At 40.1% G+C, this 13,177-nt stretch overlaps 2 protein-coding genes across 2 annotated transcripts; both read left to right on the top strand.

The window, feature by feature from the left end:
• Positions 1-3,597: 3,597 nt before the first annotated feature.
• On the top strand, positions 3,598-5,198 carry LOC104587743 (loganic acid O-methyltransferase-like). Its single transcript, XM_010245462.2, has 3 exons — positions 3,598-3,784; positions 3,935-4,597; positions 4,677-5,198. Exons 1-3 carry the CDS (start codon positions 3,704-3,706, stop codon positions 5,010-5,012), a joined length of 1,080 nt encoding a protein of 359 aa, XP_010243764.1. The 5' UTR covers positions 3,598-3,703; the 3' UTR covers positions 5,013-5,198.
• Positions 5,199-7,006: 1,808 nt separating this feature from the next.
• Positions 7,007-11,548, top strand: LOC148792123 (uncharacterized). Its single transcript, XM_088903727.1, has 10 exons — positions 7,007-7,263; positions 7,329-7,455; positions 7,540-7,767; positions 7,945-8,134; positions 8,253-8,935; positions 9,137-9,374; positions 10,082-10,210; positions 10,312-10,449; positions 10,575-11,341; positions 11,420-11,548. The coding sequence occupies exons 1-10, from the start codon at positions 7,007-7,009 to the stop codon at positions 11,546-11,548; spliced, it is 2,886 nt and encodes a 961-aa protein (XP_088759853.1).
• The last annotated feature ends 1,629 nt before the right edge of the window (positions 11,549-13,177 follow it).

Raw genomic sequence — 13,177 nt, 5'->3', positions numbered from 1 at the left:
GGCAGATTCTTTAACTAAACAAGGGGCTTCAAGAGATTCTTTGTTTTTGAGTTTGAGAAGTGTTTGAGTTTGAGACCATCCTTAAGGGGAGGTAACATGTACTATTTCCATCTCCATTTAATAAAAATACCTTTCATTGATCACAAAAAATAAAAATAAAATGTGAAGTAAAGCAAAGTTGTGGAAATTTAAAGACACTCCCATGCATTTGTAGTAGTGCAAAGGAAATTGCATTGCAAACAAATATAAACTTAAGTTATTACCGGAGGGACTCCGTATTAGGGCTGTTCACGGGTCGGGTTGGGTCAGGTTACTGGCGTTTTTCCAACTGACCCAACTTGGTCGATTTACCTAGAAATGAAACCAAAACCGACCCAGTACTAAGTAAAACCGACATGGTCGGTTTGAATCGGTTTTGTGAATGATTCTCTCGGTGTGAATGGTAAAGGATTCAAGTCTAAGAAAGCAAAAGTTGGATGCCTAGAAATTAAAAATGATTTGATGGATTAAAACTGATATTTTATATATCAGAAATTTTATATATAATATGTGTATTTCTGAAATAAAGCTGAAATATATAAATATATATATATATAATATGTAAGTTGGTTCAGGCCGGTTTGATTTCAGTTTTCACACATGAAAACTGAAACCGAACTGAACCATCGGTTTATGTTTTTTGTAACCCGAAACCGACTGATGATGAAGAAAAACCGGCCAACTCAAGTTAGATTGAACCGAATTGGTTAGTTTGATCGATTTCGGTCTTGTTATGAACAGCCCTACTCCGTACACATTTTAGCAAGTTCGGCACTTTGGTAGGGTGTTGGGAATTAGGAATAAAGCTATTCAACACTTGAGTTGTACATAGGTAATTCATTCATTATAGTGTATCATTTGTCCTTGTAGAAGGACATCATGAATGGAGAAAACTATATGGGTGTCTTTGTTTGACGGCGGCTCTTTTTATGTGACACGTTACTCTATGGAATCATGCTTTCAGTTGCAAGGAAACGTGTCATGCCAGTGTTGTCAAAACCGGACCGGATGGTTAGATCAGAAAAATGGGAAATCGATTTTTGTTTCACCCCAATTAGCTAAAAACCGTTGATTTGATCAGTAAATTATTGACTTGAGCGGTCAAATCATTGAACCATCAACCTGGAAAATGGTTTTTAGTTAATTTTTTTAATTTTTTTATTAAAATGGGCCATCCATTCAAACCGAACAATTGACCATTCAATCCAATAATCAGACCCAGAACGGCTCCCTGTCCGGTCCAATTTTAAAAACCTTGTGTCACGCAAAGAGTGTCGTGTGCACTGTCACAGGCCATGACAGCCAATTTTTTTCCTCATGGAGGATCATGGCTACCATATTGAAAGGTTTTGGTTTCAGAGTGGGAAATTAGAATTGTATCAGGTTTTAGGATGATTGTTGGTGTGAATGGAAAGTTTTTTAGGTAGGTTTTTCTGAGCATCTGTAGGTTTTGCATTTCAAGTGGTTGCAAGACCCGAATGTTCTTAGCTCTGCCCTCTCCTGTAGCTAAGGGTGTCAATGGACTGGTTTTGGATTGGATCCCATCCAGTCCAAAATCAATTTGGATGGATTAGATGGACCAACAAGACATATTGAATTGGATCAATTCAGTGTCCAAAGTATTTATTAGATTGGATTGAACCTGGTCCGTTCGTAACAAATTTATATTGAATTGGGTTTGATTAAGCTAATATCTGATCCATTGATATAAGATAAGAATATATGTGTCAATCGACTGGGTTTGGGTTGAAACCAATATAAATCAAAATAAATTTGAACAGATTAGACAGTCTAGACATTGAATTGGATCAGTCCAAAACATTTATTGGATTGGATTGAACCTGATCTATTTATAATGGACTCACATTGGACTGGATCGGATTGGGCCAGATCTAGTCCAATTGACACCCCTACCTGTAGTTTTTGCTGAAACCTCTCTTGAAGTTTGCTAATTATAATTATCTTTCCTAAACTTTCTAACATACTTACAAGTAAACCCCCATTGTTTAGAATCATAAAAATATTGAAAATAGAAAGATCAGCAGACTGCCAAACTCTTCTTTCCCTCAAGACCTAGCCTTAACCTCTCTTAAGAACCAAATGATTCATGCTCTTTTATATGGTTTTCTTTTGGTTTTGGTTTTAAAAAATGGTTCTCTCTCTCTCATATATATATATATGGCCACTTCTCCACCCTAGAGTAATTATCTGAACTGAATTTCTTAGACAATGTAGTTATATAGTGAGGTGAACATTAAGGGGTGAAGTAGTACTTCAAAATAAGCATTAGCTATTGTTTAGTCATTAGTTAAACTGACAAGTAACTAGACCTGCTCAGCTAATTCAATCATTACTAGACGACCCATCTCTGATATATGTGTCAAGAGGTGATAAAAACTGGGTGGTTCCTGCTCAGAGAAATAAAAACTCAGAATGCTACTTTCTTCGTGAACTGTTCATGTTTATGTTACCTAGAATCGATCGGATACATGCATGCAAACATATTGAGTATTAAATTAGGTAAAAACTTCACGTCTCCTGCAACAATATAATTATGCAATAGAAACAAACAAAACATCAGTACCTACTACTCCAACTATGCAAAGCCAGCAAATGCATCCTTATATCTGCAAATAGTTTCCATATAAAATCTTAGCTTTAATTTATAACATCTGCCATTTTCTTCTTTATTACAATAGATCAGTCAGTGTCAGCCATTTTTGCTTGGAAGTTGGATCTAGTGTTTATTTTATATAGCTTTCTTACCAGGTCTACCTTCGAATTCTTGAATCTTGATCCAGCCCATGCCCAATCCACGTAGAGCCTAATCGATCGTCACCCAAGGAATAACCCTGATAATGCTTAGTGGTCCTCACATGAGCGAAAGAAATGAACGGTGTTAGTTAAGTTAGCTAGGAACTCATGACGGTTGTGTTTGGTAATATTGCTGTTTCTACTTATCAAACTCTTTGGGTTTTGGTCAATTATATTTATAATTTCTAATTGAAATGAATATCATAGGTGATGTCAATACATATTTTTCATCAATTTGTATTGATCAATTCAAAACCGTTTTAGATAGAAATTGACAAATGTATCAAATGCAACCCTTGAAGTGAGCAAACAAATTGAGTGAACAAATCCGACAAGGCTTGGGAAGCCCCAATGTATAGAGTTGTCAACGGGTCAGGTTTAGCTAGGACAGGGTAGAATATCAAATCGTTTCCGTCTCTCCTGTTCACGAGAATTCTATCCATGCCTATCCATAATACACCACCCCCGTGAATTGGGAACATCTCCCCATACATAATACTATGCAGAGGATAAGATATTCTCTATGTGTGAATGCAATAACTGTAAGCAGGATTCTCTTAGGTAGGAGATCCGGGCTCAATCAAATCATAATTTTAGACCACAATAGAATTAATCGGTTTTCGGGACAATTGGGCCTGATCCAATGGACCCAATTATAATAAACCTGCTGAAAATATTATATATATATATATATATATATATATATATATATATATATATATTGGGTCTAAATTGGTGGCACATAGACCGATTCCCTCATCGGCCTTGTCCTTGAGTCGTTGTACATATAGTTACAATTTTTCTCGAGTTCCTCTTCTTAAAAAGGAACCTTTCTCACCCACACACACACATGGCAAAGCAGACCAGTGAAGCATTTCCCATGAACGGTGGAAACGGGCCTTACAGCTATGCCCACAATTCGACCTACCAGGTAATCCTCACAGCCCAAAGGGAAAAAGCTTCAACGGAGCTGCTTATTGTGCTGGTATATGGGTCGTCAGACCTGTTTCGTGTCTAGTATCGCATTTAGCTTGTCTTCTCCAAATGAAATAATATTATCTTCTACTGCTTTAATTTGCAGAAAGAGGGAGTTGACAGCACAAAGGCGAAGATTCAGGCAGCAATCGCCGAGAAGCTTGACATCAAACATCTCCCTTCTTCTTTGAAGACCTTCACAATCGCAGACTTGGGCTGCTCGTTTGGACCCAACACCTTCATCGCAGTGCAGAACATAATAGAAGCTGTAGTGCTCAAGTACAAGTCTCAAGGAACATTCAGTTCTGACGTTCCCGAATTTCAAGTTCTCTTCAATGACCACTCCTCCAATGATTTCAACAAACTCTTCGAATCCCTTTCTCCCGAAATGCCATACTATGTAGTGGGTGTGCCTGGTTCCTTTCACGGCCGGCTATTTCCCAAGGCTTCCGTTCATTTTGTACACTCCTCGTATGCACTCCATTGGATCTCCAGAGTACCACCACAAGTGGTGGACAAAAGCTCTCCTGCATGGAATCAAGGAAGAGTGCATTACGCAAGTGCCCCTAATGAAGTCTTAGAGGCTTATTCTGCTCAGTTCTCCAAGGACATTCAGTCCTTTCTTGATGCTAGGGCCCAAGAGATGGTCTCTGGAGGCTTGATGACCATTATAATCCCAGCCCTCCCTAATGAAACCCCTGTGTCTCAATCCACTTTTGGTGCAGTGATGGACCTCTTGGGATCTTGCTTCCTGGATATGGCCAAGATGGTAAGGGAAGATCAACCCATTTTGCCACAATTCTCTCTCTCTCTCTCTTCATTTATGTGAAGGTTTCATTTTGTTTCAGGGATTAATGAGTGAAGACAAAGTGGACTCCTTCAATTTGCCCCTCTACGCCACATCGCCCAAGGAGTTGGAGGCTTTGATAGAAAGAAATGGGTGTTTCAGCGTTGAGGGAATGGAGGCACTGAATCGTCCAATGACTCATGACGCTGCATATAATGCCAAACTTTGTTTGTCGCACATGAGAGCTACTTTGGAGGGACCCATCAGAGAACACTTCGGAACCGAGATCATAGATGAGCTGTTCCACCGGTTCGCAGAGAAATCTGCCATGTCTTCCATCTTCATCAACTCTGACGGATGGGCAATTGACCTGCTTGTTATTTTGAAGCGGAACTAAAGCGTGATTGATTAATTGATGCCATTTGGGCTTGATAGATCGATTGCCCTGTCAATCTAAGCTCTTTATGATCTTTCTAAATAAAATACCATGGGGCGGAGTTTGTTTAAATGTTGCTTGGGTTTGTTTCCTTACTGTTTCAGAATTCAGAAATGTAGAGGAATAACGTCGAACACTTCATACCTATATAACTTATGATGGACCCTGGCAGCATTATCATTCCATTCTTATCTCCCAATCAAACACAAAGAGGCCAGCGATGGAAATAAATTCATAACACATCATATGAACTACTTCTTGATTTCCATTGCTGGGGGGCCTGTATTTTTTATTTCCATCTGCAACTAGAACATGTGAGTTCTGGTGGAGCCTGAATGGCTGTGGTATTTAATTTTTTATTTCCATTCTTAGCATCTGGTCATTTAATTGGATTCTCCAGTTTTTTAAAACAAAAACAAACTTCATAGTATAGATACTATATGATCAGATCTGTGGAATACGATATTAAATGACCAGATTAATAAATGCTCTTTAAACCAGAAATGCAAGAATATACAAACAGGAACATGTTTTCTGCATTTTTGTTTTAAGAAGTAATTTATTTTCAAATTAGGTGGTTTTGATTTATCTTTTTTAATTCACAACAAGAAAAACAATTCCAGAATGCCTCCTAAATTAAACTTTCTATGTCTGCAAGCTCAAGAAAATGGGATCGTTAATTAACTCCAAGGACTCCAGATGGTCCCGAAAATCAAAACTGTCCATATAAAGCCTAGTAAACGCTAAGCACCAATATAACACCAGAAGCACCCAGAAATAGTCTTTGAACATTTCTCCGACTTTTCTTGATATTCTAGAATCTACTCTAAGAATTTTCCTTGGGCAATCTGTCTTTGGTAAAATGGCTAAGGTCCAGGCCTGGGTCTGTGTATGCATGGACCCAAGCTGTTTGACAGTTGATACCTCTACTGGACCTCCTATACATTCATTTTCCTAATTTGCAATTTTCATATTAATCTATATATCTATATTATATAGAGAAAAGAGGGAGGTCAGAGTCTTCTTTATCTCAATTGTCACATGGACCTCCTAATAAAATCTATTATCAGTCTCTCTAATAAATAAAATCACTTTTAAATCTCTCTTCAACTGTCCAATGTTTGTAACTTTTACCTTTTAAATGAGAATGTTAATTAATTTGTAATAATCCATATAATATATGTCTTAGAATTTTGATTGAAGCATTGTCAATAAAATTGTATGATATATATCCATCCTGCTATATTAATTGTAATATATTTTTTATATACCATTAAAATATACATATATTAAGTATGTATATATTATTTGTAACTATTTTAACCTTAATTTTAGTGTGATTAATATATGGGTAAAATACAAAAACCTCACTTGAAGTTTCGGACAATCATAAAAACCTCCCTTATAATTTCACTTTAGCAAAAACCTCCCCTCTATTTTTTAAAAAAATCAACAAATACCTCCCTTCCGTTAATGACCAAGACGGAAATTGTGTAGAAATACATTTTTACCCTTAGACCTCATTCATCTGACCTATTTGAAAATACAATACCTGATCATTCATCTCTCGTCCCGTCTTTCCGGCTTTCCCATCCCTTTTGACGCCTCCTCTGTCCCATCTCACTTTGTTGCCCTGGCCACTATCTCATCACTTCTCTCTTTCTCTCTCATGTCTCGACCTTCTTGATTTAACTCCAAAGTTTAAAGCCCATACTTCCAATTCTACATCAGATAAAAGGAAATGAAAAAAGAAAGAAAAAAATGTAAGTTTAGATGGTGAACTGTTATCTTCATCTTCTTCAGAAGAGAAGAAGCTGCAACAGCAAGAGATATGTTGGTTAGGAGATGAAAGAGCAGCAACATTGGCAACCCGAAGAACTGTCTCAAACCTGGTATCAAGAAAGGCTCCTTGACCCTAGAAGAACATAACCTCGTCATTTCTCTCCAAGCCAAGTATGGCAACAAGTGGAAGAAAATCGCCTCCAAAGTCCTCAGTCGCACCACCAAGCGCCTTGGCAAGTGGTGGGAAGTCTTCAATGAGAAACAACTCAAGCTGCAACGTCTCCTGCCCTCAGACAAACCTGACCCATCAACACTCTCGCCAACCCCACCACCCACCACCACTCTTGAACGCTCTCTACATGGCCAATATGACCACATTCTGGAAACTATTGAGCCCGCGCTTTCTTAGCGTAGCTTTATCCTTCTTGCTGTATGAGTCCTATCTGGTGTATGTATCTTAGTTGTTCTTTGTTTTGGATTTCATTGTTCATGTAGGAGTTTGTATCCTAATCGCAAGAGGGAGCTAACTCTACCTCTATATATATCTTGTAATGTTCAGTTGAAAGAACACACAGAGAAAGAAAATCTTTCCCTTCAAACTCGAGTTTCTCAGTTTCTCATGGTATCAGAGTGCGGTTCGTTCGACTTTCGCACCGCCTTCTGAACTTGCTCGTTCGATCTTCTTTAACCTCTATTCGTGGAGCAGATCGCTAAAGAGTTTGCAGAACTCTACCTTCTTTCGATCGTCAAAACTGGAGGTTGCGATATTTGTTTTTTTCGATCATTGCTCGTGAAGCGGATCTCTGAGGATTCTGCAGGGTTCTCTTCTCAACAGTTAGTCAAAGCCTGTAGTTGTTCTTCGCTAAAATCAAGAAGGAAACATCTTGCTTTGGCCGATCGATCATGGTGGATGGAAGAGAGAAGCAGAATGAAGGTGAGGGCGGAAGCAGAAAGGTAGTCTCGCCATACTACCTGGCGGCCAACGACAACCTGGGTAATATAATTACCCAAGTCCAATTGAAAGGAGATAACTACGAGGAATGGGCTCGAGCAATACGAATCACTCCGAGCCAAGAAGAAAATCGGATTTCTCAATGGAACTATATCTCAGCCCGCGGATGATTCACCAGAGTTGGAAGACTGGTGGACTGTAAACTCGATGCTGGTTTCATGGATCCTCAACACGATAAAACCAAGCCTTACGCTCTACAGTCACATACATGGAGGCTGTGAAGGACTTGTGGGACGACATCAAAGAACGGTTTTCAGTGGGCAATGGGCCAAGAATTCAGCAACTCAAGGTAGATCTTGCGACCAGCAAATAGGCCGGTCTCCCAATCGTGGCATATTATGGCAAACTGAAGCAAATATGGGAAGAACTTGCTAATTATGAGCAAATTCCGGCATGCGTCTGTGCAGGCTGCAACTGCAACATCGCTGCAAAACTGGAGAAGAGACGAGAAGAAGAAAGAGTTCATCAGTTTCTAATGGGCTTGGATGACTCAGTATATGGAACAGTGCGTTCTAATATTCAGGGCATCGATCCGCTGCCAAATTTGAACAAAGCCTATGCCATGGTGATACAAGAGGAGCGGCTGAGAACCATGACCCGCAGCAAAGAAGAAAGAAAAGAGGCGATGAGCTTTGCTGTGCAAGCACAAGGTGGCACAAAAAGAACGGGACACGATACAAAAGAGAAATCTGGAGTGTGCACCAACTGCGGACGAATAGGACATGAGGCCGAGAGTTGCTTCCAACTTATCGGCTACCCGGATTGGTGGGGAGACCGGCCGAGATCTACTGGGAGTGGGAAAGCTCGATGCCGGGGAACACAAGGTAAATCTGGTTGTGGACGTGGAGGCGGACAGAGAGCGAATGCTGCACAAGCGGTAGGGCAAACTTCTGAACCGACCCACGCGATAGAGGGAGATCGCACTGCGTTCGATGGATTGACTAATGACCAGTGGTCCACTTTCCTTAATCTGTTGAATTCTTGCAAACCCAGCACAACCGAGAACTTGACAGGTATGAATTGGATAATTGATACAGGAGCTTTGCACCATATGACAGGAAACCTGAACCTCTTGTGTAATACTGAGACTGTGACCGGTTGTTAGGTTGGATTGCCCGATGGAAAGCATGTCATGGCAATAAAGAAAGGGATCGCCATTTTGAATGAGCACATGAAGCTTACAGATGTGCTTTATGTTCCTCGTTTAAATTGTAACTTGATATCTGTGTCGCAATTATTAGAAGAGTCAAATTGTAATATCCAATTCACTAATAAATTTTGTGTTATACAGGACCGCACTTCGAAGATGGTGATTGGTGCGGGTGAACTACGTGGAGGGCTCTACTGTTTCAAATGTGCACACTCAAGCAAAGTTCACAAAGCAAAGGTTGAAGCTTCATACGAGTTATGGCATAAGAGAATGGGTCATCCCTCTGAGAAAGTAATTAAACTTCTTCCTGATTTGAACATTAGATGTGACAGTAGAAATAGGATATGTGGTGTTTGTTCAAAAGCCAAACAGACAAGAGGTGCGTTTGATTCTAGTGAAAACAATGCTAAAGGGACTTTCGATTTGATTCGTTGTGATTTATGGGTCCGTACTCGGTACGGGCGTCTTGTGGTGCCCCGTATTTTTTGACCGTGGTTGATGACTTCTCAAGAGCCGTTTGGGTATTCTTACTTAATGACAAAAGTGAAGTAGGAAAAACACTGCGGAACTTCTTCACTATGGTAAAATGCCAATATGAAAAATTGGTAAAGATAGTTAGAAGCGACAATGGTACTGAATTTACTTGCTTGAAGGAATATTTTTCTGAACAAGGTATAATACATCAGACCTCATGTGTTGAAACACCGCAGCAGAATGGACGTGTCGAGAGAAAGTATAGACATATACTAAATGTTGCCAGAGCTCTTAGTTTTCAGGCCAATCTCCCTATTGAGATTTGGGGAGAATGTGTTATGATAGCCGGTTATCTGATCAACAGGACCCCCTCCACTCTCCTTTTGGGTAAATCACCGTATGAGATGTTGTATGGGGAGAAACCAAGCTACAAACATATACGCACATTTGGATGTTTGTGTTATGCACGAAACCTGAATCGGACCAAAGACAAGTTTGCCAGTAGAGCCAGACGTTGTGTCATTTTGGGATACCCCTTTGGCAAGAAGGGATGGAGAGTTTATGACTTAGAAAATAATGAATACTTTGTTTCTAGGGATGTGATGTTTTCAGAAACTGAATTTCCTTATGCTATTGAAGAAAAACAAGTCGAATGCAAACCCGATGATGGTAATCTTGCTTATGACCAGGAGGAGACTGAAGAGTATGGCGAAGAGGATAGTGAGAGAGGAAGGGGTAATGGTACTCGTGAGATCATAAGAGAGACAGATCAAGGCGACAGGAATGAAAATAATGAAGGGGAGCATGAAGTAAGGGGGGTTCTATGGTAGAAATGAATGCAGGGAATGAGCAACTTGGACGAGGCCATAGAGTGAAGCATCCTTCCACCCATCTCAAGGATTACGTCATACACACCACATGGTGTTTTGACCACAGTCTGAGCCCTTCTGCTAGTTCATCTCGCCAATTTCACTCCTCAGGTACTCCCTATCCTATAACACATTATGTGAATTGTGATAAATTCTCTTTGCAACATCGCTCTTTCTTAGCAACTGTCACAGCTAATCATGAGCCCCAGAGCTATTGAAGCCTTAGAAAACAACAGAACCTGGACAGTGGTGGACTTACCGCCAGGGAAAAAGGCTCTTAAAGTACCACTCATATGGCACAATAGAGCGGCACAAGGCGCGTTTGGTGATATTCGGAAACAAACAGGTTGAAGGGATAGACTACAATGAAACATTTGCACCTGTGGCAAAGATGGTTACAGTCCGCACATTCCTTGCAGTAGTTGCGACTAAAAACCGGGAACTGCATCAGATGGATGTGCAGAACGCGTTCCTTCACGGAGATCTGCAAGAAGAAGTGTATACGAAGATGCCCCCTGAATTTGCTTCAAGACTACCTGGGAAGGTGTGCAAGCTGCACAAGTCGCTTTATGGTTTGAAGCAGGCCCCTCGTTGCTGGTTTGCTAAACTAACGACAGCCTTAAAACAGTATGGCTTTATCCAGTCACAATCTGATTACTCCTTGTTTACACTTCAACGGAAGCAGGAACAGTTGAACATCTTGGTGTATGTGGATGATCTTGTCACCTCTGGAAATAATGGCAATGCCATACGGAGATTCAAGAAGTATCTGAGCCAATGCTTCCACATGAAAGACTTGGGAGGTTTTAAGTATTTTTTAGGAGTGGAGGTCGCCAGAAGCCAGAAAGGTATTGTTCTTTGTCAGCGGAAGTATGCTTTGGATATCATATCAGAAACTGGATTGCTAGGATCTAAGCCAACTGGACTTCCCTTGGAACAAAATCATAAACTAGCTCTGGCAGATGGTCCTCTGATGATGAAACCAGAGAGTTACAGGAGGATTGTAGGTCGTTTAATTTACTTAACCATTACCCGTCCTGAATTGTCCTACTGTGTACATGTGCTTGCTCAATTTATGTAGAACCCCCGTGAAGAACACTGGGAGGCGGCTTTACGTGTGGTGCGATATTTGAAAGGTAACCCGGGACAAGGAATTTTCCTTCCGACTGACAGTGATCTTCGGTTGTATGCTTACTGTGATTCTGACTGAGTCGGGTGTCCACTGACACGACGCTCTCTCACTGGATACTTTGTATTATTGGGACAAGCACCTATCTCATGGAAGACAAAGAAGCAACTTACAGTATCCAGATCATCGACTGAGGCAGAATACGGGTCTATGGCAACAACTGCATGTGAATTGAAATGGTTAAAAGGGTTGTTGCATTCATTAGGAGTTAGTCATCTTGATCCTATGCGATTACACGGTGATAGTCAAGCAGCCTTGCATATCGTTGCGAATCCGGTCTTCCATGAGAGGACTAAACACATTGAAGTAGACTGTCACTTTGTCCGCAATGAAATTCAGAATGGGAATATACGGCCTTCCTACTTTAGGACTTCCGAGCAACTTGCTATTATATTTACGAAGGCCCTGGGCAGGCAACCATTCGAGCATCTTCTTGCCAAGTTGGGCATTTCCCGTTTACATGCTCCAACTTGAGGGGGGGTATTGAGCCCGCACCTTCTTAGCATAGCTTTATCCTTCTTGTTATATGAGTCCTATCTAGTGTATGTATCTTAGTTGTTCTTTGTTTTGGTTTTCATTGTTCATGTAGGAGTTTGTATCCTAATCGCAAGAGGGAGCTAACTCTACCTCTATATATATCTTGTAATGTTCGGTTGAAAGAACACACAGAGAAAGAAAATCTTTCCCTTCAAACTCGAGTTTCTCAGTTTCTTAGAAACCTTTGCAGAAAAGTATGTTCAGCCCAAGCTCCTCAAGCTCGAGTAGAAAAGTGCGACCACATCCTTGATGCCTAGTCATCTCCCACTCACCAGACGACGATTGTGGTCTATTTTTTCTAGCAAATTACCTAGTTAGGATCGTTCCGGAACAAAGAAAATTTGGATTTCCTTACCAAGAACTAAAAGTTCACCTTCCATTTGCATTCTACATTCTTATTTCTTCTACTGTTTTTTCCTTCTACCTATTTCAATTTCAGGGTTGTTGTTGAGGGCTGCATTTTAGTGATGTTCTCATGCTTAATCTTGAAATAATGGCATGGAGCACCCTTGTAACTACTCATCAACAGCCTGGTACAAAAGACAACCACAGTGCAATACTCGTGGGGCATAGGATGATAATTTTTGAGGTACCAATGGCTCCAAGAAGGTACATATGACCTTCATATATTGGATCTTAGAATAGAAGAATGGACCCAACCCAAATGTGAAGGAACCCCACCTTTCCCTCGTGAGAGTCATATACGATGACAAACTTGTGATATTTGGAGGTAGTGGAGAAGAGGAAACTAAGTTCGCTCTTCTTGGGTTGGTCGTTCTTCTTGGGTTTGTTCCTCTTCAGTTCTCTTCAAATAGAAAAAGGTGAAACTGGGATAAGAAGAGAGGGCACAAAGTATATAATATAGACATGGGTATTTTAGTAAAAAAGATGTACAATAATTCGTAAAAGGGTAAAATAAGTATTTTGAAAAAAAAAATGATTGGTTAAACATTTTCCATCATGGTCATTGATGGAAGGGAGGTATTTGTTAATTTTTTCGAAAATAGAGAGGAGGTTTTTGTTAAAGTTTAACTATAGGAGAGGTTCTTATGATTATCAGAAACTTCAGGGGAGGTTTTTGTATTTTACCCTTAATATATCTATAAAATTTTT

This window comes from Nelumbo nucifera, chromosome 4 (genome assembly GCF_055504915.1).
Source record: "Nelumbo nucifera cultivar China Antique chromosome 4, China Antique-T2T, whole genome shotgun sequence".
Lineage (NCBI taxonomy): Eukaryota > Viridiplantae > Streptophyta > Magnoliopsida > Proteales > Nelumbonaceae > Nelumbo > Nelumbo nucifera.
The sequence above is the reverse complement of the archived record's forward strand: the minus strand, read 5'-3'. Positions and strand labels throughout refer to the sequence as shown.

Coding starts and splice junctions, on each gene's coding strand:
- LOC104587743 (XM_010245462.2), top strand. CDS start 3,704: ATGGCAAAGCAGACCAGTGAAGCATTTCCCATGAACGGTGGAAACGGG. Junction 3,785..3,934: donor CCCACAATTCGACCTACCAG/GTAATCCTCACA, acceptor TTTAATTTGCAG/AAAGAGGGAGTTGACAGCAC. Junction 4,598..4,676: donor TCCTGGATATGGCCAAGATG/GTAAGGGAAGAT, acceptor ATTTTGTTTCAG/GGATTAATGAGTGAAGACAA.
- LOC148792123 (XM_088903727.1), top strand. CDS start 7,007: ATGGCAACAAGTGGAAGAAAATCGCCTCCAAAGTCCTCAGTCGCACCA. Junction 7,456..7,539: donor GAGTTTCTCAGTTTCTCATG/GTATCAGAGTGC, acceptor TTCGTGGAGCAG/ATCGCTAAAGAGTTTGCAGA. Junction 8,135..8,252: donor CAAGAATTCAGCAACTCAAG/GTAGATCTTGCG, acceptor GCGTCTGTGCAG/GCTGCAACTGCAACATCGCT.